Source organism: Camelus ferus, chromosome 24, assembly GCF_009834535.1.
Source record: "Camelus ferus isolate YT-003-E chromosome 24, BCGSAC_Cfer_1.0, whole genome shotgun sequence".
NCBI lineage: Eukaryota > Metazoa > Chordata > Mammalia > Artiodactyla > Camelidae > Camelus > Camelus ferus.
In genome coordinates this window covers 3606233-3632443 of record NC_045719.1, presented here as the reverse complement: position 1 = coordinate 3632443, position 26211 = coordinate 3606233, and the positions used below count along the sequence as shown (strand labels likewise).

Genomic DNA, 26211 nt, shown 5'->3' with positions numbered 1-26211 from the left:
AGTAAAATGACAGCACTGTGGCTGCATTATTAACTGAAATACACAGAAATGCACGCGAAGGTTTGAAAGTAAGTATGTTGATGTTGTTGGTGGTCGTCTCAGAGTGAAGGGCTTTGAAGTTCGTCTCCTCACACTTATCTACACCTGCCGATTTTTCTACAACGAGCCCATATTACTTGCCTAGTTAGAAAAACCAGTATTACTGACTTCGGAATTTATTTTCTAGAAACCTGCATAATCGCAATTCTTCGCTAACTCCAAGTAGATTCTATCAAGGTCTTGTTTAATGTTTCCCTTGCTGACATCTGCAGGTCGGCGGGACCTCGATGTCATGTGTGGACTACCCCAATATGAGAGATGGAAAGGAAACTCACATTTACTCAGGAGGAGTTTGTCGGCGGCTCAACGAGGAACCTTCCTTCATTCTTAATGCTGTCACGTTCTGCTTCCTTAGTTGTCAGAACTAGCCAACCACACTTGCCACATCTCTGCCACGCCCCACGACCAAAAGCAACAATAAATCAACCCATACAGAAATAAACAGAACTGCTCCCACATTTCCTCTACTGCTGTGCTTCTTAAAGTCACACTGCCAGTGTCATCTACAAGCCTCTCAGCTGAGACCCCAGGACACCTAGTCTGTCGATGTGTCAGAAGGCAGTCCGTGGTTTCACTGTGAGGATTCTGAATTTGGCATTTTCATCCCATAGTTAATCCAGAAACTTAATTTAAGCATCTTCAGGGTCTGGTTCATCACCATATAACAAAATTCTGACCCAGGATCTCAAGGCTGTGTATCTGCGTTGATGTCACCACCCTGGCATGAATGACCACCTACTGAGAAGAGTTATTTGTGCAAGTTACAAAGTAACTGCAAATCCATCTGGCTACACTCTGCTTCTTGGGGTTCAAAAGCATTAGCGGGAGGCTAGGAGGCTGGAGGAAGGAGGCAGGGAGGCTGGAGAAGGGAGGTGGAGGAGGGAGGCAGGGAGGCTGGAGGAGGGAGGCAGGGAGGCTGGAGGAGGGGGGTGGGATTGCTCCCCTCTATCTACCTGCTGTACCAGTCAGTGCCCTTCTCCCAGCAGCAGCTGACCCAGTCTCTGGCTTTCCAGAACTCCTGAAATGAGCCTCCTCACCCCCGCTCAGAGGTGGGGCACCCTCTTCCAAGCCTCTAGCTGTGAGTAACCCCAGTGGCCTCTCTTGGTTCCTCCTCAGTGGTTACCACTCTGAGTTAGGCTAAGTACTTTCTTCTCCAGTTCTCTAACTCTGCTTAACCAGTTCCCTGTACTACATATGTCCCTTTAAGTGACTGGTGTGGTTTCTGTTTTCCTGATTGGACCCTGGCTGATACAAAACAGAGTGTATTTCACAGTATATGGACGTTTTTTAAATTGTGGTAAAATATACAGAACATAAAATGATCATTTCAGCCATTCTAAGTGCACGATTTGGTGGCATTAAGTAGATTCACAGTGTTGTGCAACCATCACCACCACCCGTCTGCCGAACCTTTTCATCCTCCTCGCCTGAAATCTGCGCTCACTGGACACTGACTCACGCCCTGCTCTGCCCAGCCCCGGCCCCCAGCGCCCTGTTTTCTGTCTCTATAGACACGACTACCCCAGGTACTTCACGTGAGTGGAATTACACAGTACTTGTGCTTTGTGTCCAGCTCATTTCACTCAGTATGTTTTCAAGGTCCATCCATGTCACAGCAGATGTCACAGCTCACTTCCTTTTTAAGGCTGAATAATCCATTCTGTGTACAGACCACATTTTGTCTATTCACTGCTGATGAACAACTGGGCTGCTTCCACCCTTCAGCTATTGTGAACAAGGCTGCTATAAACATGGGTGTGCAAACACCTTTTGGAATCCCTGCTTTCAGCTCCTTTGGGTATATACCTAGAAGTGGAATTGCTGGAGCATATGGAAATTCTATGTTTAACTTTTTGAGGAACCATCACACTGTTTTCCATAGTACTGCGCCATTTTACCCTCCCAACCAGCAATGCACACGGGTTCCAATTTCTCCACACCCTCCACACCCTGATTTCCTATTTTTTGGTAATAGCCATGTTAATGGGTTGCAGTGGTATCTCACAGTGGATTTTCATTTCTCTAAGGATGAAAGATGTGTCTTTCGCTTAGTCTTAAAGCTGAGTGTTGCAAATGGAAATCCTTGAGCTCTTCAAATGAGAAAAGCTACCATAAGAAGACATTTTAATATATTTAATAAAATGTATATAGCTCAATGTAATTAACAACTAGAAGACTGTTGACAATCATAAAATTCAAGATCTATCAAATGTGAATGCTCACTCTCTCAGAATGATTTCTTTCAAATTTTAAGTTATCACAAGAGATCCCTGGCTCGTGTCAGTGATACAACAGTAAAGAACAAACTCTTAAGTTACTTGGTGGTGAGCAACAGTTTATGACTGGACATTATCCACTCTACCCATGTATATGTTAGTTCTACATTTGCTTTATTTTTTAATGTTATTTTATTATTATTTTTTTTTAGTGGAGGTACTGGGGATTGAACCCAGGACCTTGTGCCTACTAAGCATGCACTCTACCACTGACTTATAACCTCCCCCTCAACATTTGCTTTATTTTTCTTAAAACAAAAACACCACATTCATTTAATTCCCAAAGATTTTTTTTGCATAAGACATTGCTAAATATTTAACAGTATAAATTCTAAAATATTATGAATCAATGCAAGAAATGAATAGTCGGCATTCTTTTAAAGAAGTAAAGAAAGAAATCTAATCACTCCTCTTGTAACCTGTTACTAAAGCAAACACTCTGTAGTTAAATCTTCTTGCAAACAATCCAACATTTGTGGACTTTCTGATAACACCACTTTTATCTTTTCTTTAGTTTATCTCTCAGGTAACCAAACATTATACCCAGAGGCTAAAAATGCCATAATTTCAACCGTTGTCATCAGCTAGAGAATCAGGAATGGGATCAATGTCTTGAGCATTAAACAACCCAGAATAAAGCTGACTGTTTGGTCACAAAACCTCAGGAGCTGCCTTATTTATTAAGTCACACGGATGCATTTACACTATGAAGTTGTGATGGTTCCTGACAACATTAGGGGCTGTCTGATTTTACTTTAGAAATCTGGATTTCAGGCTGTGCACTTTCACAGGAGTCAGTGGGCAATTAGTTGACTGTCATCTTTTAATCAGGCTGTGAACCAAAAAGAGGAGGGGGATGTGAAAATAAAGCAGAGATTCCCACTGCAGTTACTCACTCGGTCCCTCCACTCTGCTGATGCCTGGGGGCCAGACAAGCCTCCATAAACATCAACAGGGAAATGAAAGGGAGGAGGAAGCAGTCAGCCGCGGTCCCTGCTCTCATAGGGTAGATCATCTAGAAATCAACCAGCAGCTGCTGAGTGGCTGGCCCGACAGGGAAATGCACAAGCTCTGATGACAGAAAGAAGTCATCAGAAGGTGTAACCACACTGCAGATCCAAGTGTCAGTGAGACCCCGGAAACGGATGAGATGTGGGAGGAAAGGGAGACAGCCTGTGGTCAATATCTATGCAGGATTCAAGTACAGCCTCACTCCACATGGGACAACCAGCTCTGGGTGCAAGAGAAGTAGCTGGGATCACCAACGGTGTGCTCTGGCCAAAAATGTTTAACTGGAATTTAATCAAGTCTTTAGAGCTGAATTTGGTTCATAGGAAAGAGAGGGCATAAAGGAACGTGTAAACAGAACCATAATGAAACCATCCGACCATCCATCTGACGGGTGATCCAACACAGCTTCTAGGAACATCAGACCACACGGAAACAATGCCACTCATCTTCCCAGCGACACCTGGGCATGATGAACGTGACGAGAAGTGATACCCTGGACAGCTTCTACCGGTGGAAAAGCAGTGAGACCAGAATGTACACGTGTTAAGAAACAAGCAGACTTTCCCAAAGCTCATCAGACTACAACTCAGCAACCCACAGACCTTCCTCAACGGTCCCAGCCTGACCCACCTGTCTCAAGTCCAGCGTGATGGTGACCCAGTGGTATTCTCTCCCATTCTGAATACTGGGACTTTGCCACCAGTTATTGGTGCCATCGATGGCGTTCGATATTGGATGACGTTCTGTTGAAAGAAAACAAAAACATGCACTCCTTTCAGCTTCCAGCTTGAGTTTTTTAACTTTGAAACTGTAACTGTAGTGGGAATGAACTGCGGTGGAGAACACACGTGTTCCTGGCTTCCTAACCAAAGTCTCCAGGAATTATTTCCAAAGTTGTACATTCCCACGGGTGCTGCAGAATTGGGGGTGGGGTGCCACTTGCCTTTGGGGTTGGCGCTGTGGCTGTCGCAGACTCGGCACTGGGCATTGCGCATAGCCCGCCCGGGCACGTGCTCCACCAGCTTGCAGAATGTCTCCGGCCCCTTCTCCCCGCAGGTCGCATTGGTGCTGATGTGAGCATTGCTGGCAAGGTTGAGAATGGCAGGAAACAGGCCTGAAAGTCAAAAGTCACCAGATCAGCTCAGCCACTTGAAATCAAAAGGTCAGATTACTTCAGCTCACTTCACAGGTGGACCAGAAAGAGATGACAAACTTACGGTTACCAAAGGGAAAGGTGGGGAGGGATAAATTAGGAGTTTGGGATTATCAGATACACACTATTACATACAAAAGGGAAACAAGAAGTTTCTTTTGTATGGCACAGGGGACTATATTCAATATCTTGTAATAACCTATAATAGAAAAGAATCTAAAAAAGAATATATATTATACATATATACACACATATATGTATGTAACTGAATCAGTTTGCTGTACAGCTGAAACACTGTAAATCAACTATACTTCAATTTGAAAAAAGAAAAAGAAAGAGATGCTAAGTCTATCTGTGGAGTGAAGGAAGCCCTACAGAAAAGCAATATATAAGGCAGTTTCATTTACATGAAATTCTAGGAGAAGCAAAACTCACCTATGGGAGAAACTCTGAACAGTGGTTGCAGAAGGTGGGGGCTGACTGTGAAAAGATCCGAGGGAACTTGTTGGGGTTGGACTACATTCTATATCCTGATAAAGGTTTGGATTGCACAGGTGTGAAAAATCACAAAATGCATAAGGTTGGGGTAGATTTGTGTATTCCACTGTATGTTGATTATACCTCAAAAATTAAAAAAAGAGAGTTTATAAAAATACTGATGTAAATGCTGAACAGTTTAGGAGTGAGGTGTACTTAGGTCTTAAACTCATTTTGAAATACATGAGAAACAAGCTGTATTGATGGGCAGAGACGGGACAGGTGAGGAAGACAGAAGAGGATTTGCTCACTGCAGGATCTAGGTGAGAGCACAGATGTTCACTGTACAGTTCTTTTTCACATTTCTGATTGAAAATTTCACGTTGGGAAAAGATTTTTAAGACAAGTTTCAAATGATCCAAAGCACATATTCGCCAGCAAAACACAAGCACATTTCACTTAGGACCCCGTCCTGCGCCCAGGTGCCTCCGTTCGCACTTACTGCATCTTTTCTAGGACTTTCCTCTCTTCACTTCCTTTACTGCCTGTTTTCTTTGCTGAGCAAAACTTTACAACACAAAGATCCAGTTTTCAAAAGTTTCTTCAACTCAGTATTAATCTCTGCTTTTCTATAGTCTCTTTGTCTCCAGTGATTTTTATCTTTAAGCAGCTGGTCCAAACTGTTCAGAAAACCACCTTTGGATGACTGTGAGAAAAACAGCCCCATTAGGTTCTTTACAGAGTTGACTTTATCTTGGTAAAAGAGGATAATAGCATTGAAGATTCTACAAAGTTCTGGAAAGGATGGTGTACATGATGTAAAAGGGGCATTCTGCATGAATCGACACTGTGAAATGAGAGAGTATTCAGAGGAGGGGGTCTCAGCCAAGCACGGCTCCTCCAATTCGCCAGAACTTGATTCAAAGATCACAGAAGATAAACTTTTCTTCGTAAAGAATATAGCATCAGTATTATTTCTGAAATATTTCTTTTCCAGTGAAAGGTGAAAAAGCACAATATAATTTTAGTCATCTAGAAGGAATTCATGACTTTAATTTTTATATTTTAGGTACTACTTAATATTTTCATTATGCATACTTTAATTATATTTTTCTATTAAAATATCTATCCAATTCTATTTTTCTATCTCTTCTATTAAATATATTTTAATACTTTATGTTATAAGGTAAAGTTGTTATTTTTGTAAGAGTTGCTGCACTTAAAAAAAACTCACCAAGCATCTGTTAAAAAAAATAACTTATTAGGTAGTCTTCCAAAGACTTTCCACATACACCAGCTACCTATTAGTGGTTCTATCCTGGGAGAATGACTCTATTCAAATCAATACACCCTCAGCCTCTGAGTAGAAACCAGTTATTGAGCATCGTATTCTTAGAGCATTACTCCTAATTTTAAAGCATGACACAGACATACATTATGTACTGGGTTTAACATATTACCCATTCTTCATTTTTAACCTAAAGTTGGTCATTTTTATGATATTCTTTTAAAGAGATTTCTGCTTTAATTTAAGAGGTTTTATGAAGAAACCGATGCATCTTTAAGTTTGCCACCCCCCAAATTACTCTTTTTATCAACCAGAAGTTAGACACTTACACTTTATGTCATGATCTAGTTCCTAAAGTGATGTGCAGTTCTCGAGGCGGAGGACCTGATATTCATTCTGTTTGGTACTGGGGTAAATATTAAATTCCTCCCTCCTTTATGACCATAATATTCTAGCAACCTGGTTCTAATGTATCTTATGAGCTAATAATTTAAAACCCGATGTGGTTTTAAACCGTGGTGTGATATCCAGATAGCTGAAATGGCGTTTTCCTGGCTCTGTACCATGTACATGCATTTAGATTTGCAGTACAATCAACTTGACCCCTTGCCTCCTCGCAGACTAGCCAAGCGAGGAGAAGAAAAGAGGTCACAGGAACTAATTTAACAATGCGTTTCTCTATCAACAAATACTTTACCAGTTAACTTAAAAATGTTCCCACCGTCTCTTTTTTCTCTCCCTCCAGTTGCTGGGCATCAAGAGAACTGCCCACTTCCTGCCCAGGGCTCCCCCTACCCCGACCTGCAAGGGACTTGAGTTATGGGGGAAGTGGGGGGTCGAGGGGGCGGGGGGGCAGGGGGGGATCTGCCTCTGCACTCAGGAGCCTCCGCTCTGAGTCACAGAGAAAAAAGTAGTTCAAACCTTGTGAACATCAACATAACGATAGTATCTCAATTGCAGAAATCAGCACAGGCAGTTCTTACACTAGATGGGTTTTAAAGAACTTCTGTACTTCCTGATTTTGCTGGTATTCTAAAGACATTATTATATATGCAAAAATATGTATATATAAATGTGTATATTTTGTGTATATATGTATATTCTTTTTCATATTCTTTTTCATTATAGGCTATTACCAGGTATTGAATACAGTTCCCTGTGCTGTACAGTAGGACCCTGTTGTTTATCTATTTTATATGTAGTAGTTAGTATCCGCAAATCCCTAACTCCCAATTTATCTCTCCTTCTTTCCCCTCGGTAAACACAGGTTTGTTTTAAAAGACATTTTTAATAAAAAGAAAGATAAATTCCTTCATTAATGGTTGTATAGAAACACCTTTAACTCATTAATTTCAAAATATATCCTTACCTTTCACTAAAAATCCTTCTTCTCTTAGATAAGCTCATATTTGGGGGGACAAAAAGCTGTTCACGAAAAAGTATTCCTTACCTATTACATTTGCTCTCCCTTGATAGCTTTGGGATAGTTATAATTCCTCATTGGACATGAGAACACCTGCTGGAAGATGCAAGCAAGATGGAAATGCGTACTGAAGGCAGCAAGCTTCAAAACGATTTTTAAAAGCTCCTCAGGTTGCTGAATCATTTCAAAGACGGCTGAAATACTATAATGAGAGGGAACTAATGTGGGCTGCAAGTCTCAGGAGAAGGAGGAACTCAAAGGGTGAAAAAGGGGCATTGGGATCAAGAAGCTCCCAAGAGCAAAAATCAAAGTCAGGATGAAGACTGTAGCGGGAGGCACCCATCACTCCGCCGTGCACTTTACGTATTAGACGACTATACGTTTTTGCTGAGAGACATTATTCACTTTAGTTAGTGTTCCTGGGATCCGTACTTTTGCCCCCATTCAGGACACACAATGGAATCATTTTTCCATCCCTATCTTTCACCAGTAGCTAAAGACTTCACAATGCCAAACTCCATCGAGCATGAAATAAATTCCTTCTCACTTACCAGTAGTATGTGTTTTTTTTTTCCCCTTTCTTCACAGTCTGGGTCCACTTGGCCATCTTAAGTGCATTTCAGGACCATTTTAATAAACTCCTGGAAGATCCCTTATTAATATTAGCAGACAAATTGCCACGAAGCTAAGGACAGATGATGTTACTACCTATAGTTACTACTGTTTTCAGCTGAGAGGCTTCCAGGTGGTTGAAGAATTCATTTTTAAAGGTTTCTGGGTTTTTTTCCCAACAAAAAATATTTTCACTATGTTAAAAATAGGAGATCTAAAATGCTGACTAGCCCCCATTGTAACAACTTTTTAATTCATATTTCTCAAATGATTTGGGACCAAGGGCTCGTGGCCTTCATCCATTTTGTGTGTCAGAGAAGCGTGAGTTTTTTCTAACGGGGTTTTTTTTTTTCTTTTTTGGAAAAAAAGCATTTCTGAGTTCTATAAAATGTTCTATTTGCCTAATCCATAATCAGAGTCACTGTGATAGTCTGAAAAGAAAATGATTTGCAATTCTAAGTGAAAGAATCTGGGAAAATACATTCAGATCATTTTTTTTTTTATCCCAGTGTGAAATAAAGGATTACGGATATTTCACGTGACTGAAAAGGGAAAGTGGCTTCTGGTGTCAGGGGGTGTTTTGTTTGGAAAAGCAGTCAAAGCAACTGATTCGATCCAGGGAGAAATCTGAAAAAAAAGGGAATTAAGTTTCTAACTTGAGAAAATGTATTTACAATGTTGTGTTAGTTTACAGTATACAGCAACGTGTTCAGTTATACGTAATACATATATATTCTTTTTCACTATAGGTTTATTATAAGCTATTGAATATAGTTCCCTGTGTTATATAGTAGGACCTTGTTATTTATCTACTTTATATATAGTAGTTTGTATCTGCTACTTAATTTAGCCCTCCCTGCAACCTTTCCCCTTTGGTACCCATAAGTTTGTCTCCTACATCTGTGAGTCTGTTTCTGGTTTGTAAACAAGTTCATTTGTGTCATTTTTTTAGATTCCACATATAAGTGATATATGGTATTTATCTTTCTCTGTCTGACTTACGTCACTTAGTATGATCATCTCTAGGTCCATCTGTGTTGCTGCAAATGGCATTGTTTCATTTCTTTTTATGGCTGAGTAGTATTCCATTGTATATATACACTACAACTTATTTATCCAGTCATCTGTCGATGGACAGTTAGGTTGCTTCCATGTCTTGGCTTATGTAAACAGTGCTGCTATGAACATTGGAGTGCATGTATCTTTTTAAATTAGAGTTTTCTCTTGATACATGCCCAGGAGTGGGATTTCTGGATCATATGGTAAGTCTATTTTTAGTTTTTTGAGGAGAGATTCCAAGACCCTTTTCAGCACAGTAGAAAAATATGATCCAGCAATCCAGCATTATATATATAAAATATATAATGGAATATTACTCAGCCATAAAAAGGAATGAAATAATGCCATTTGCAGCAACATGGATGGACCTACAGATTATCAAGTGAAGTAAGCTGGACAGAGAAAGACAAATATCATATGATGCTGCTTATATGTGGAATCTAAAAAAAAAAACAAAACACATTTTATTTACAAACCAGAAATAGACCCACAGACATAGAAAACAAACTGTGTTTGCCAGGGGGAAGGAGAGGGTAGGGAGGGCTAGTTTAGGAGTTTGGGATTAATAGATACACACTACTATATATAAAACAGATAAACAACAAGGACTTATTGTATAGCACAGGGAACTATATTCAATTTCCTATAGTGAGCTGAAATGGAAAAGAACTTAAAATATATGTACATATTTCATACATATATATACACATACATATATGTATGTCTATGTATAACTGAATCCCTTTGCTTTATACCTGAAACTATTGTAATCACCTACACTTCAATTTTTAAAAAAAATTTTTAAAAGTTGGGGAGGAGAGAAAGACCCCACACAAACCTGTGGGAGAAGCCAAACCCCAGCTCCTGGGGGCTTGGCATTTAACACCCTTGACTTTTTTTCTCACGTGGGAAGATGAAGAGAAGGTTATCTTAAAAAACCCAGAGACGGCAAAAGGCCTTGGAAGGATTTTGCCAGAGTTCCATTTCCATAGCAATGGGCTCCGGGTGTCCTTGACACAGACAGAGGATTTCACTGTAAGATAAACAAGCAACACTGTCTGTAGAAAACAGCACCTTATCAGGACAGCCTCCCCCTCCCACAAAGCCCCCTCATTGCTCACATCCGATGGCACTAAACAGCACGCTTAGCTGCAGGGACAACAGCTACAATTCATTCATCATGAAGAAGTTTTTCTCTTTTGTTGCCACAAAATTTAAATTAAAGGGCAACAATGAAGAAGTTCTACCTGATCGAAATCACTATTGCGCACAGGCAAGGCACAAAAGCACCCCAACACTCATAAATATTTTAAATCTCATATCACACCCGTTGCTCTGGAAACGCACTGCCCCTCCTTCCAAGCTCTTAGAGGAGTGAACACAGCTCAAAGGGAAATCAGAACGTACGCGCAGCCTTTAAGTTGAACACTGACAGCCCTGTTGAACGAGAAAACAGTTATATTGTATTTTGTTTGTATCATTTACCATGTTTGCAATGTTTGTATCATTGGTTTAAATCTCTAAACACATCAATTAATTCAACATTTTCTAACCAGCCGAACACTTCCAAAAACCATCAACTTTCCTACAATCCTTCAAGGTCTTAGTTTCTTCTTCCCCCTTCTCTTGCCACTTCTGGGCTCTATTATACAGATGTCAACTGCTTATCCTTTAAAGCTCCGGCGTCCTGCTTAGGACCGTGCCCAGGGCCGCTTCATGAGTGTGTGACCCGTGCTGTCACCCTTGGTTTAAAGCTCTGTTGAAACCGTCCTGAAATTTTTCATAATTTAAACAAGGGGCCCCGCATTTTCATTCTACACTAGCTCTTAAACTTCTGTAACTGGTTCTGGATGTGCCCAGTGAAAACTTCAGTTGAGAGCTGTCCTCAGAAGCCCACGTACCTCTGATCAAATCATTCAGTGTTCGAGACATGCAATGCGTCACCACCTCTAACTAGAACAATGACCGTGAGGGGGCTGGATCCACCCGACTGCAGCTCCTTTTATTCCAGATCATAGCTAGAGGGACAGCTGACAAACAAGGCAAGCAGCTGCCATCCCCTCCACCCCACAGGCCAACACTAGACAAATGTATCTGACAACTAGAGCAAGTGCTCCGATCACAAGTCCACAGGGTTGAGCTATCTTGGTACCACTGTCAACGGGATGGATAACACTGTATTTTCTGAGTCCCTGGTGCCATTGTCTTTTTCCTAAGACTGGGCGGCTTCTTTATACAGATGCGTACATTGGATGTGATAGTTTTTCTACTTTTTTCAAAAGCTGTTAGTAAATCAAGGATGTATATAAGAATTTCGGTCACTGTCCCCAGTTCCTTGCCTCACACTGGCCTTCACGGAACTCCAGCTGGCATCCTCCTCCTCTGAGTCACTGAACATGCCCTTCTCAAGGTCTCACAACCTCCATGTTGCCAAATCCAACAAGCAGCTTCAGCTGACTTGACCTCATGGTAGCTTTTGTAAACAATGACCTTTCTCTTCCTTAAACCTCTCCTCTTTTGGCCTCCATCAGACTGCAGACGCCTAGTTTTCCCTCTGTCACAACAGTCTGCTGTCCTTATGAAACAACATAAAGTATGCTGAGTTGAGGACAGAGACTTGGGCTTCCCACCCCATGCACCTGGCACTTCCTTGTTCACTATTATTAATTCCCCTGTAGATAATGACTTGACAAGGCATCACATGTGGGGGAAGTGAAATCACTGGGTTGTGGAAGTAATGGAATCTCAACAGCGGCCAAAATAAAACCAGGGTAAGTTTTATAGGGATAGGTGCAGAACCTTCCCATGCGGCCCCAAGCCACCTGCAGCCACAGCATAATCTGGGCGAAGGTGGAAAAGATGCTCTAGTTCCTTGTGAGAGGTACACACCACATGAAACAGCGCTGCCAGAAAAGTTAATGTGATCTAGGGCTGAATTAATAATGCCTTACCGATAAAGACGGAAGATGACCATTTGCATCCACAAATTCGATCATTATAATTTAACTATGCACGAGATATTCCAAAGTCAGCCAGCACTCAACTGGGCAAAGAGAGAGTGGGAATTCCAGCAGGGCTTCTCAGGCTTCTATCAAATCACCTAGAGATCTTGTTACAAGTACAGGTTCTGATTCTACAGGGCTGGGCTGGGGCTGAGCTCCTTCATGCTTAAATATCTCCCTGGGGCAGCTGCTTTGAGGTCAAAAATTCAATTTCTCGTAATAAGCCGTAATGGAAAAGAAACTGAAAAAATATATACATATATGGATGTATATGTATAACTCAATCACTTTGCTGTACACCTGAAACTAGCATTGTATATTGACTACACGTCAATAAAAAATAAAAATTTAAAAAAAAATTAAATGATCTCTTGGGTTTTTTCCAGGTCTAACACTCTGGGAGCCGCCAAAGCAGTGGAGCCCCGGCACAAAGTTCATCAGACTGATTAGTAAGATCACACCTCCCCCAGAGTTTTCTGTCACTATTTAACCAGAACTCCAGACTCCTCGTCCTGCAGTCACGTCTTGGAGACCTTTGGCAACTATTCTTAGAGAGAACGCAGGGCTTCAGTTAAAGCAAATGGATTAACTCACTGTCAAGAGGGAAAAAGCATCAAGGCCTCCAAAATTAAAGACACAACGTAGGAAGGAGGTTACCATGCATCAACCAGGAAACCTGTTAAAGTGAACTGGCAGGTTGCTTCCTCAGCCCGTTTCCCCCGCGTGATGCTGCCTCCAGGCTGCCTCACCCACGCTGACAAGGATGCTGTCAAAGAGGCAGTAGAACGCTTCGATGGCGCTAACACTGAAAGGAGGCTGTTTTCTTAGCGCTGCCTGGTGCTGACAGAGAACCAGCCCTTCCAGCCCGTTCAGCCCCAGCAGTGCTGGTATCCCGACCCGCTGCCTTTCCTCAGAGGCCTGGGGAGGGCTTTGCACAGCGGGAGAGGAGGGCCGGAGGGGCAGCATCACCACAGCGGTGCCTTGAGGTCCTCCCTCCACCTCGTCTTATTCAAATAAGATTTCTAATACTATTTTTCTTTCGTTTTCTAAATTCTTCCCTGTATTTTCATGATGATAATACAGTCAGGGAAAATTTAGTCTATTTCCATACATCAGTAATGAAGAAATCAGAACCTAGCCTGGGCCACACAAAGAGGTGACTCTCAAACATGCCACATTTACGTACAGCTTCTTTAATACATTTTCTTTTAAAACAAACCCATAAAAACCAAACGGCCTGTCCTTACTGCACACCCTAGTTGGATTCACATACAGGTTTCCCACTTTGAGCAAAGTGCAAATCTTTACCGATGGACTGTGGACAGTGTGTTTTCTCAGTTTTAGTTCTAAGCTGTGCTTCCCCTCCTTGCCCCTCCCCCTCGGGCCAGCACCTCGGCACAGGCCTCCCCTTCACCCCACCTGATTCTCCAGTCCTCCGGCGTCCACCCTGGGGAAGTTGACAAGTTTAGGATCCTAACCTGTTTACAGAAGGATGTCTGCCCTTCTTTCATCCTCTGAGACTGGGGTCCCCACCTGCCAATCCAGCACTTCTGTGAGCAGGGTGATTGTTCCCTCCTGGGGGTTGTAATTCCCAGAGAGTCGTCCTCCGCTGGAGTGTGATGACAAGTGTGCAAAGTGAGGATCTAAACTCAGGCTTGACCCAAGATGAGCATCCATTAAACATAAATGGTAACTAGCACAATATCTGCAGTTAGCTTTAAGAAACTTCAATGTAAAGACTGTGGCTTCGTGTGGTATCGTGTGTGTGCACGTGTGTGTGTTACTGAGGTTAAACTACCCACATGCGGCTGGGATTAAAATCGGTGATGACGTGCCTTCTGAGGGGTGTCAGCTGGTTCTCCAATCAGGAAGCCTGTCCAGGCTGGAGGCACCCACAACAGTGTTCTGTTATCTGTCTCTCTCCCTTTGCAAATTATCAAGGAAAATATCAGAAATGGGCTTTTAGTAAAATTAGTAGATTGTTAATGGCATGATGAACAACAGAAATAGAATCTCATTAGCGAGCTGCATGGTAGTCAAGATATCGATGTAAGTGAAAATATTTTAGAGGGCACTTCTGGCCACAGCAAGTAAAGAGATTGACAAATCCTCCTCCGAAAGAAACAGCTATGACAACGGAACAAAATTTTCAAAAACAATGATTTCGGGACTCTGAAAATCAACCAACAAACAACCAGTTGGGGAGCTCTTCTTCATGAAAGGCCGCTAGGGTTTGAGGTCAGACTGTAGAAGAGAGAGCAGCTTTCTGCCTGGGTCTGCTCCACACTCACCCTTGCTCGCCAAGGCAAGGTGAGCCTGGGGGAAAAAAAGGCGGACAACGGCTGACTGGATTTGGAGTGGAGAGTGGAACACACTCCCAGTGATGTCAACAAAGTTGTAACTCAGTAGAAAACAAATGTGGAAGTAGGAAAAGCCCACAGCTCGACTGGCCAAGGGTGGCATCCTAGCAGGGGCAGGCTACAGACAGCTGGACCAGCCGAACACCTGACAGGGGCATCCTGGACCCATGGGCATCAAGTAAGAATGAGATCAGCTTTCCATCCCAGGCTTTTTTTTTTTTTTTCCAAAAAACGAATAAAATACTTAAAAAGAAGCTGTAGTATATTTATAAAATAGAATACTACTCAGCCTTAAAAAAGACTAAAATAATGCCATTTGCAGTAACCTGGATGTACCTGGAGATTGTCATTCTAAGTAAGCCAGAAAGAGAAAGAAAAATACCATATGATATCACTCATTTGTGAAATCTATAAAAAGAAAAAAGAAAACACTAATGAACTTATCTACAAAACAGAAACAGACTCACAGACATAGAAAACACACATATGGATACCAGGGGGTAAAAAGGGTAGGAAGGAATAAACTGGGAGTTCGAGATTTGCAGATACTAACTGCTATATATAAAACAGATAAACAACAAGTTTCTTCTGTATAGCACAGAGAACTATAGTCAATATCTTGTGGTAGCCTACAATGAAAAAAGAATATGAAAAGGAATCGAATATATGTATATGTATGACTGAAACATAATGCTGTACACCAGAAACTGACACATTGTAAACTGACTATATTTCAATTAAAAAAAAATACCTCAGAAAAAATTTAACAAAAGAAATTCAAGAGCAATACACTGAAAATTATAAAACATTTCTGGCTGAAATTAAATAGTATCTAAATGAATGAAGATATATTTCTTATTCATAAACACAGAGACTCAATATTGTTAGACAGCACTTCCCCTCAATTGATCTGCAGATTCAATCTAATTCCTATCAAAATCCTGGCTGGTTTTTTGGTAGAAATTGGTAAGCTGATACTAATGGAAATGCAAAGGACCTAGAACGGTCAAAGCAATTTAGAAAACGTGAACGATGTGGAACGGCCTATTTCAAAGCTTATTACAACGCTGAAGGAATCCAGGCAGTGAGGTGTTAGCGCAGCGACAGACACAAGGATCAGTGGAAGAAAAGAGAGTCCAGAAATATAAACTAGCAGATCCCTCCATACTACTTCGGCATTATTTTAATATTGAATTTGAAATTTTTTCATTTGCAGAAAACTGTCTTATGCACAAATTTTCAGGGAACATTTGATCACAGAAAACAGAGTCCATCTTAACTTAGTCCATTATAATAATTAAAATGAGACCAACAAAGTTGGAAACTACTAAAGGCATGCAAGACGTTATGGTCATATTTCTAAAGAGAATAGGCCATTCTTTCATTCAGTAATAAGTGATTTTTATCAAACAAAAATCCATCTGTGACATAAATTCTGTATGCCTTTGTTCCATTCCTGAGAAGACCAGGCTGGCTTAGCCCAAAATGCCTGGAGGGGAACAGCTGCCCTCCCACCTAAACCAAGTCCTCCGAAGGCAGGCAGGTGGAGTCCTTCAAACAAAAACTCTGCTTTATATAAAAATGTAACTACAAGAGATAGTTAACAAATGCCAACAAGACTGAAGGCAAGGCCCAGCAGGGTATTCTGACATCACAGTCTTTAAACCAAAAGGAAACCAAATGCAGGAGACACGCGGTGTTTCATCAGACTTTCTTTCTGTCTATAGGGACACTATTTTACAGCATCTCCGTGGCGCGACATTGCTGGTGGAGGCACTCAGAAACTGAACTGATGGGCACACATAGTAGGGCTCCTGGGGCACTTCTCATGCCTGCTTGATTACAGCTCCGGGGGCTCAGGACCACTGGTCACCAGTGTGCAGGACATCCTTCAACAATGCTTGTTGAAGATGTGAGCTAATAAGTTGCTGGCCTGAGATACCTAGAAGTCAGTGGCTCCAAATCTAGAAATGAGATTTTGTTAAATATAACCTAGGTTTTAAGTCTTATCCATTATCAGTCAGTATCATTTCAACTATGAGAACATAATCCTTTTTTTTTCTTTGTACTGAACTGATAGATAGAAAAACCAACAGGCAAAGAATCCCTTCAAGCTTTCAGCCCCTGCTGATTACCAGGTTTCGTGACTCCTCTTTCTCCATATTTGGATCCTGTCTGGGGGCACGGAAAGTATCTGAACTTCAGGTTTCTGCCACTAGGTTGTCCCCGGTCATGTGTTTTGGTTTAGAATGAGAGCTAAGGCCTCGTCCCCAAAACTGCTTGTCCACCCTCTGCCCAACCTGGTTACCTGGATGGACTCTTCTTTGTCCCCCATGTCTGCACCCTACCTGGGGGACCTGCTAGGGTCCCCAGCCTTCCTGAGCTCGTACCTGTCTACCCCAGCCCACCACTCCCCAGGACGTCATCGCGCTGCCTTCTCACTAGTGACTACTTGAATCCTGTCCACCGGTCTGTCTGGACCTCTCATTACTACCCACTGGATTCCCTCAGAGCCTCTGTCGCTTGTCTGCACTGGGACTTTCATTCATTCATCCAACAATATGCACAGAATCAACACAAAATGCCAGATGTTGGGCTCGTTACTAGAAATAAGAACAAAAATCTCTGTCCTCAAGGGGAGTCAGGCAAGGTAACAAATCCTAACAAAATGATGGGCTAGTCAGAGGTATAGACAGGTTGCCATGGTAGCAAGCAGCAGGAAAGCCCAAGCGACAGGGTGGACCAGAGTAAGTCAGGTGCCACAGGTGAACTCTGCACGTGAGCCACCCTGCCAGGTTACAGGAACCACAAGAGGACCAGGTGGCAGCTCTGGCTGGGTGGGGACTCGACTGATCATGGAACACGACACAAGTTCAGAAACAGGATGGTTGATAGAGGCCACAGTAACAAGTGTGTCCTGGGGTGGGTGAGGCTTTAGGTAGGGAATGAGGATGCAAGACGGGTGAGGGAGTCATGTGAACAAGTCCTGCTGCTCAAAGTCAGAATCTGACTTTGTGAGTTTGGAGGGAGTATGGAGACCCGTGGCAAACGGGTAAAGCCAAGGAGCACAGCGTGAAGACAGAGCTTAAGCAGCACCAGAGTAACTGTGGTGTGGGACCAGATTAAGTGACAGGATGCTGCCATCAGAGGCTTCTGAAAAGTGGCCGGTGACAGTCACTTATGATCATCTGCAGTGGAATAAAGAGGAACAAAGATTTAAAAAAAAATCAGGGACCTTTTTAAAAAATGAAACAGAAGTTCCGAGGGATGATTTGGAGAAGGGGAAGACAAAAAAAGAAAAGAAAGAAAAGGAACATGAAACCAAGGAGACCAAAAGAATGCCACGGACTGGGAGAAAAGGGAAAGGAGCCATTGGAGCAGGAAAGAATTCGTGTGCTGGGCCAGAGATAACAAGAAAAGCCCTTTTTAGGAATAAAACTCTGTCATTACCCAAAGGTTGGAAGACATTTAAATGTGAAGTATACAATAGTCAGCATCGTGGTGTGAGATTTTTCGCTTTCTAAATGTCCTCTTTTAAAAATGACCTGCTAAACTTAATATTTTTTGGTGGGGGGGAGAGGTAATTAGGTTTATTTATTTACTTACTTTTAATGGCGGTACTGGGGATTGAACCCAGGACCCCCGGCATGCTAAGAACGTACTCTACCACTGAGCTAAATCCTCCCCTGATCTGTTAAACTTAAACATCTTTTTTATTGTCGTGGAGAATTTCCTGAGGTTCTGGCAGGAAACTGTGGGGCGAAGGAACAAACTGCAGGAAATACTTTAGGGAATGGGAAAAGATGGCACTTTCCATAAATGCTAGCTGGTCTCCATCTGACATTCCCACCAGCGATACAGGAGGTTCTCTGCACAAGACAGTCCCACTGCCTGGGGGCCAGCAGATCAGGCTTCAAAGATAAGCTCAGGAATGTCGCGATTTAAACTTCCAATGGTCGAATCAAAAAAGGAAAACAATGCACACACAGGCTGAAGTCAGGGTCTTCTGTGTTTCCATGCCCCCGTTTGGGGATTAACCTCGGAGGTAAATGCTTACCTAGGCAGGAATTTCAGCCAGCAGGCTAATTAGGAATCTCACTGCCTCCTTTGTCTGTCTTCTGCCCCTGAGCAAGACCCCAAATCACTGGGAACAAGTTACCCCAAGGAAAGCTCTCTGGATCCGGCATTGAGAAAACAAAGACTCGAGTGGGAAGAGTCTGTGCTGTGAACTGGTTACTCTGGGCACTGACTGTCACCCTCCATATCAAGGACATGACGATGCAGTGAGCCCAGTACAGTGTGGTGGTTTATGCTGACAGAGCCCCTGGCAGACAGGTTCCAACAGAGCCCAGGTTCACGACCTTAACTAAATTACTCCGATAAGGGAGTTTTCCTTCTTCTCATTAACTTTGAAATGCATTTATCTACTCAGTTGTCCATGGGCACATATTAGCATTTTAGAAATAAAACCAGTACAAGAATTATTTGCGAGCATGTAAATAAATTGCATACATTCTTCTTAGGAGACTGGAGTTTGACTTGTTCATCTAAACATTTCAGGGGACTATCACTAACAACATCGACTAAGGTCTCAAAGCAAGAGTTCTTAGTGATTATCTCCACTTAACTTGTGTTTTCAAGGTGCAGGCTTAACTTTATCCATCAGATGTTATTTTTAAAAGTTAAGTTTTTCTGCATCTGACACAGGCGTTCCAATAATAAATCACACTTTTTGGTAAGATAAATAACACACTGTCTTTAACTGCTAATAGAATTATTCTCAAACTTAACCTCTCTACACCATACATCATCTAAAATGTATTTTTAAAAACCATTTACGGCTTCAGGAATAGCTTATCAATGCTACGGTAAACAATACTTTCAGAAGGAGTGCAGTGTCACGGAATCAATCAACGATCTAATTTTTAAATTCCCAAAGATCTAGGAAACACAGCTCTAATACCTGTCTGTTGAAGGCGACAAGTTGGAAGATGAAAAGTTTATAAGCGTATAGATTCATTAAGTGGTGCATTTAACATCCTGCAGCAGGGTCACTGAAGAAGTAGTGTGGAGGGAGGGCAGGGGAGAGGGGAAGGGTGCTTCCTGTTTTGTCAGGAAATAACTGGTGCCTCCTTCATACTATTAGGGAGGAAGTAGGTTTTTATGAAGCAGCTTGCTTTTAAGACTTATTTGAAGAAACATCTAAGGAAGGATACTCAAGGAACTAAATGTAGTATTTGTGTCAAAATAAGGTGATTTAACCTTTCTCTATATACCCTTTGATATCTTTTGAACTTGGTACTATGCGCATGGATTACGTATTCAAAACTATTTTTTAAAACGACTTGATTCATCAAATAAAGATGTTCATTTCAATGTGGATCAACCAACATGAGTGGCTATTAACCGCCAGGAATACTGCAGAGCCATGGACACCCAGAGAAGAATGAAACAGTCCCTGTCCTCAGGAAGCCTGGGGCAGGGGGCTAGACCAAGTAGCGGCCAGCTGGGTCCCGGACTCCCCCGTGGAGCCCAGTGTGATGGTCTCCTGTGTCATTTTGTGTGTGCGTGTTATGGAGTGAGGTGTTTGGGGGGCGTTAGTCCAAACCCACAGGGTGGTGTTTCTAGAAGAATCATGGTGGTGGCAGGGGCTGAGGACAGTGGAGGGGGTGGAGGCCCAGTGGGAGAATCGTCACAATATTTCATGGGAAAGACAAACAATCCCTGAGCCTAGTCAGCAGTGGGGACAAAAAAGTGGGAGACGGACTGCAGGTTTTCAGGAGGTAGAATCAACAAGTCCTAACACCCAAGTGAATCTGGGCACTGAAAGCGGAGGCGTGTCACAGATGGCGAGCCCGCAAGGCAGGCGTGACAGTTAGACCACCATCCTGGACTGCGTGCCCAAGACGCAGACACCCACAACCCTGGGCACATATTCTCCTCTGTGTTATTGAATCACATCAATCCTCTCCATTTCACAAACCAGAAGACTGACATCCAGAGATGCCGAGAAACTTAACCAATGTCATGGCTCATCCAAGTGACAGGTCTGACATTTGAGCCCAAGACTCCTTGCTTCCAAACCCAGACTCCAAATTCCAGAGAATATAGCTGGGAAGAGAGCCTCCCAACAGTTCTGCGCAGAATAGTACTAATAATGCTTAGATAATGCTTACTGAGGGTTGACGCTGGATTAGGCACTGCTCTAAGCAGTTTTCTTGCATTCTTTCATCTTTTCATCAACAGCCTCGCCAGGGAGGTACCATTATTACTCCCTTTTACAGATGGTGAAACTAAAGCACAGAGAGGTTAAGTAACATGCTCAAATTCCCACAGCTGGTGAAGCCAAAGAGTAAAACACCCGAAGCTTAAAGGTGTATTTTGACATTTCCCCATAAAAACTTACAGTAGAGGATAATGAAAATTCACTGAAGTTTATGAATGAAATATCATTCTAAAATGGGACAGTGTCTCACGCGATCACCCCAAAGTAAGTGGGCATATAAGCCTCTTATGATACTGGCCTATCAAGCAGTGTGATCCCAGGAGTGGCACAAGACACTACGGAACAGCACGTGTGTTTATTTCATATCCTTGTTGCATCTGAATTCTCCATCCTGCTATATTAACTACAGATGCAGGCTTTGTACTTAATGTCTGGAAAAGCAGAAGAGAAAAAAGGAATGGGCCAAAGTCTGGGATATGTAGGAGGTGGGCAGTGATGTTTTTAGTACACATAGCCTTGTTTCCAACGGCTAAAACGAGTATTTTTTTTTATTGGCCCTTACTTGGGGACTACAGCTACAGAAAAGAAAAACACACCTTTGAAAGCCATTCAGGCACCCACTTTGTTGTGGAGCACAAACATGCTAAATTTGAATGCTACGTCATTTATGAGAACGAAGCAAGTTTCCTCTAGTCATAGATTTTTTTTCCTCTGTACTTGGAATTGTCTATTTTTACCTAAGAAAAACAAAACGGTTTAAAACAAAAAAGTTGATGAGCTGCCCTGTTAAGGAACTATAATTCTAATTGTCATCTAATTGTCAGCTATGGACTTTACACAACATTATTGTTAGAAACATACTACCTGGCATTTCATACTTAGGAAAGCTCACTTTAAGCAGGTCAAATCTCAAAGGAATTGAGCCATTGGCTCACATATTGTAAGATGTGAAGTAACTCACAGAGGCTGTGAAATGATAAAGAATTCCTAAAACATTTGAATGCTATAGGACAATGATTGTTCCCCAAAATATAAGCACCAGGTAGCTAACTCACTGTTGATGCAGGTCAAGATTATTTAATTATTATATTGTGACCAAATTGTACCATTTCACTGGTCATTCATACTATATACAGGGGGCACAAAATTATATTTTAAAGAGTCGAAACTCCCTCAAATATGCTAGTTAGGAAGGGTGATGGTTGGTGGGGTGGGGACTGCAGATCTGGAAGGCAGTGTGAAGGATTCAAAGGTCCCCCGCTGTGGGTGGTTTTCCGCTGCATCTTAAAGCAGGAAAGCCTCACGCCGTCCCACTTTCTCCAAACACCATTCATAACCGCCCAGGCCAAATGCTGAGCCCTGAGGGGCACCAAAAACATTCAGGGCATCTCCTCAGTCTAGGACTTTCAATTTCTTAGAACAATAAAGCTGAGTCCGCTGCTCTCCCTTCACCCTGTGGGAACCAAGGCTTTTCACTGTCAGCAACCCGAGAAGAACACGTTCAGCTCAGAGTCCAAGCCTTCTCTCCCACAGGCAGGCTCCTTTCTTTCCTGGATAACTATGTAAATTCCCAGTATCCCCGCCCTGGCCCCGCGCAGGGCAGACGCCCAGCCATTCAAAGTTGTGTTGCCAGCTCCGGTCCAGTGCTTCCACTGTCAATGCTCCAAAGAATAGCACGGTCTCAAAGCTGCAGAGTCTGCACGATGCCCAAACACCCATCTTTCCCACGGGGGTATTTCGCATTCCGCCTGCCCACTTTTGACCTATACTTTCCCCGGTGTTTAACGAAACGTGTATTTGTGGGAGCATGCCCGTGGTCACGTATTGCATGCATTAAGACACTTGCAATGAATATCTGTGACCGCCTAGCCAAGGAGAAGCGGAGCCGGGAAGACTTAACCTCCGGGCAGATCTGGGCATGGAGTTGTCCTCAGAAAGAGAAAGGTGGGGGGTTTGCGGAGGGGCTTCTCTTTCTCTCTGACACTGGCAGAAGCTTTGAGGGTTCTTCGGGTCTGTTCTTCACCAACCCTGCCCCGTGAGCCAGGGCGCCCGCCGGTGCAGCCAGCATGCCAAGTCACCCCTTCGTCCCCTCTGCTCCCTCACCCCGGAGTGACCACGGTCTACAATGCGCGGGGAAGGGCCAGTTCGGCCACTTGGGGTCTGCACACAGAAGGGCCTGCACTCAGCCCCGCAAGCAGCCCTCCAGCCAGCACCCCCGCCCCGACAGCTGGCTCAGGGCGCGCTCCTCCTCGCGCGGCCCTCGCTGGCCCACCCGCCGCGGGTGGCCCAGGGACCGGCCTTTCCCGGCCGCAGACGACCCGCTTTCCTCCGCCTGACAGAGACCGCGACTCGGCGGGCGCCTTTACCATTCATTCCCCGCCCGCCCGCCCGCCGCAGCCCCAAGAACCGGGACCCGCGCTGCGCTCCAACGGCGCTCGGGGTCGCCAAGCCAGACACTGGGACCTAGAGCCTGAGGAAGGAGAAGCAGAAGACGCGGTACGTCCCCAGCCCTCTCCCTCCCGACCCGGTGACCTTACCAGGGACCGCGCGGGAAACGCACGCGTCCGATCCCCTGTCGGGGGTGAACGCGGACGCGCGCACCAACCTGAGACGCGGCCAGGCGTGGGGCTTTGTCCCGCAGCCGCCCCGCCTGCCGGGGAACCGGGACGCGACCTGGGCTCACCTCTCTGCTGGCCCTGCGTGGAGACCCAAAACAGCGAGGCCAGGAGCGCCAGCTTAGTGCCTCCGCCACGCATCTCGCCGCCGCCGCTCGGGTGACTCCGGGGAGAAAACGACGACCGCGCGCGGGGACTCGGCGGAGCGCGAGCCTGCAGCTGCCCGCCGGCCCCTCGGACACACCCCCGCCGACCTCCACCGCGTCCGGCCCCGCCCCCGGCCCGGCGGCGGGAGACCCCTCCCCACCGTGGCTCCTCCCTCTGGAGACCGCCTTCCCTGGTCCCCAGGGGCCCCCTCCCTCGGAGACCCGTCCCCGCTGATACCTTCCCCCTCAGAAACCCCCCAACGGAGACCTCTCCTCCCCTTGAGACCCCTCCCCGCCGAGGCTCCTCCCCCCGGAGACCCCCCCTCCCCACAGACGTCCCTCCCCCTGGGGGTCCCCTAGCTCAGCCCTAGGGACCGCCCGAGCCTTCCCCCAACTTGGGAGTCGCCTGGGGGTTGGCCCGCTGCAGCAGCGGGCTCCGACTTGCGGGGGCGGGAGGAGAAAGTGGGCTGCGAGGAGGGGGAGGAGATCTGCCGAAGTTGGCCCGGGCGGGTGGATTCCCGAGAAAGTATTCGCCCTGTTGACCCTTCCCGCCCCACTGCGGCCCTGCAGCCCGGCCGGGCCCAGAGCCGGGACCACGCGCCGCCGCCGCCTAGACCCGCTGCACCTCCCAGCCCGCGCCGGTGGGGCCTCGGCCTGGCCGCAGGCCTCGTCCCCAAGGATGGGACTCGGGGCTTACTGACCGGCGTCCCTGTCCCCCTGAGGGTGGCCGGGGCCTGGCCCTCAGCCTCCCTTCCCAGGAAAGGACTCGGAGCTTTTAGCTGCCAGCCTCCCCTCTCCACTGCTGGCAGAGGATTTTGTGAAGATTTTTCTGAAAATGAGTTGTAATTTGTTTCCCACTTTGTCTAAGGAAGGCAAGAAGGGTCGCTTGGATTTAATTATTAAATTAAATTATTATTATTAGCATACCCTTACAGCTTGGGAGGGCTTATTTTGGGAGAGAACTTTAGTCTTAACACAGGATTTCAACTGCTTTGTTCTTTTTAAAAACTGCATCTGGTCCCATTTAAAGAATTTTTAATTTCCTCTAATTTTTTTTCTATTGAAAGTATTCATAACTCTGCAGATTTCACTCTCTCACCATCTAAATATGCAAGGTAACCTAAGTCACTTAGGTTTTTTTTTTCTTTTTTGCTTGATAGGCAGGTAATTTTATTTCAGCTGTCAATGAGTTTTACAACCCTATCAATTCCAGCTTTTTTAGATGTTTTCTTTAAGCTCTTAAGGAATAAAATAGCATTATGTATTAGTAATGATTATTATTTTTAATCATAGATGTTCAGAACAAAAGGATAGAATTGGGCCGTTTAAAAAGGATGCAATATAGCTGGCTAAGCAGACAGTCAGCATAGTACCAAATTTAAAATACAGACTTAACAATTAAAATGTTTAAGTATTAAGTATTTAACTAGCAAATGATTAAATTCAGTATTTAACAAGTTACCAAGTATTAAGCATTTAATATTAAAAGAGAATTATAAGTGTTTCTGCACTGAAATAACTTTGCATGCACATTATACACATACAGATACATTTTTTGAGTCTTAAGAGCATTTATGTAGATTAGCTTATGTGATATTCTCAGTTCTATAAGGTGGCAGATAGTTACCCTATATGAGAGATGAGGAAATGAATTCAAGGGTTGAGGTCCCAATGTCAGCAAAAGTCTGGTCCAGAGCTGGACCCCAGTTCTGATTTCTGCTCCAGAGTTCTCTCCCTCGCTGCACCAAGACCATGCAGAATGAACTCAAAGGCAACAGGAGAAATCACCAGTGTTCATCTGTCTCCCCATATCCTGGGCTCAGACAAACTCCTTCCAGACCTCAGTCAGACCTTATCTTTGAACTGCAGACAGGGAACTCGGGCTCACGATTTAGGGAAACAAAGAGTCAGCACATCTGAGGAGTGAAGAGGAGGCGTCAAAATTTGCCAAGTGGCCCAGTTTGTCAGTGCTCAAAATTAAGTAGAAAGATTTCAGGGAAAGAAGAATTTCAGAAGCCACTTTAATGAACAAGCCAAAAAAATGTCACAAGTCAATGTGTCTCACAGAGCCCTCGCAGAGCCCTGCAGTAGAGCTTCTCCATCATTCAGCAGGCTTGGGAATATCTGAATCGGCTACGGCCCCACGGGAGGTCGGGGTGGCCTGTTTCAAGGTGAAAATGATATAAGAATGTTCATGGGTTGTGAGAAAGTAGAAATTCAGCTCAACAAGACGTGCAGAGATGCTGGCTTCAGTGTCACTGGTGCATAATGAAAATGCCTAAATTCTTAGCAAGAGATAAAGGGTTAATAATGTATAGTAAGTCAAGTGAGAAGCTAGGATGTAACCATTTTTAAAGTATGAGACTTCAAAAATTTGCCAGAAACATTGTATGTTAAGTGAGAAAAGCAAAATTCCAATTGACATGGGCACCCTGATTGCAAGTATATAAAATAAGCACATGTG

General features: G+C 43.9%; 1 protein-coding gene across 5 annotated transcripts in view; it reads right to left on the bottom strand.

Annotated features, from left to right (window-relative positions):
- The window catches only part of LAMA1 (laminin subunit alpha 1), a 125546-nt gene extending 100976 nt beyond the window's left edge, over positions 1 to 24570 (bottom strand). The window contains exons 1-3 of one of the 5 annotated variants that reach the window (XM_032467505.1): positions 23670 to 24570; positions 4330 to 4500; positions 4017 to 4129 (exon numbers count right to left, since the gene is read on the bottom strand). In XM_032467505.1, coding sequence (XP_032323396.1) covers positions 4017 to 4129; positions 4330 to 4500; positions 23670 to 23742 — 357 coding nt within the window. In that variant the 5' untranslated portion in view covers positions 23743 to 24570. The remainder of the gene's footprint in view (positions 1 to 4016; positions 4130 to 4329; positions 4501 to 23669) is intronic. The other 4 variants (XM_032467504.1, XM_032467501.1, XM_032467503.1 and 1 more) reach the window with 4 other exon arrangements.
- Between the last annotated feature and the right edge of the window lie 1641 nt (positions 24571 to 26211).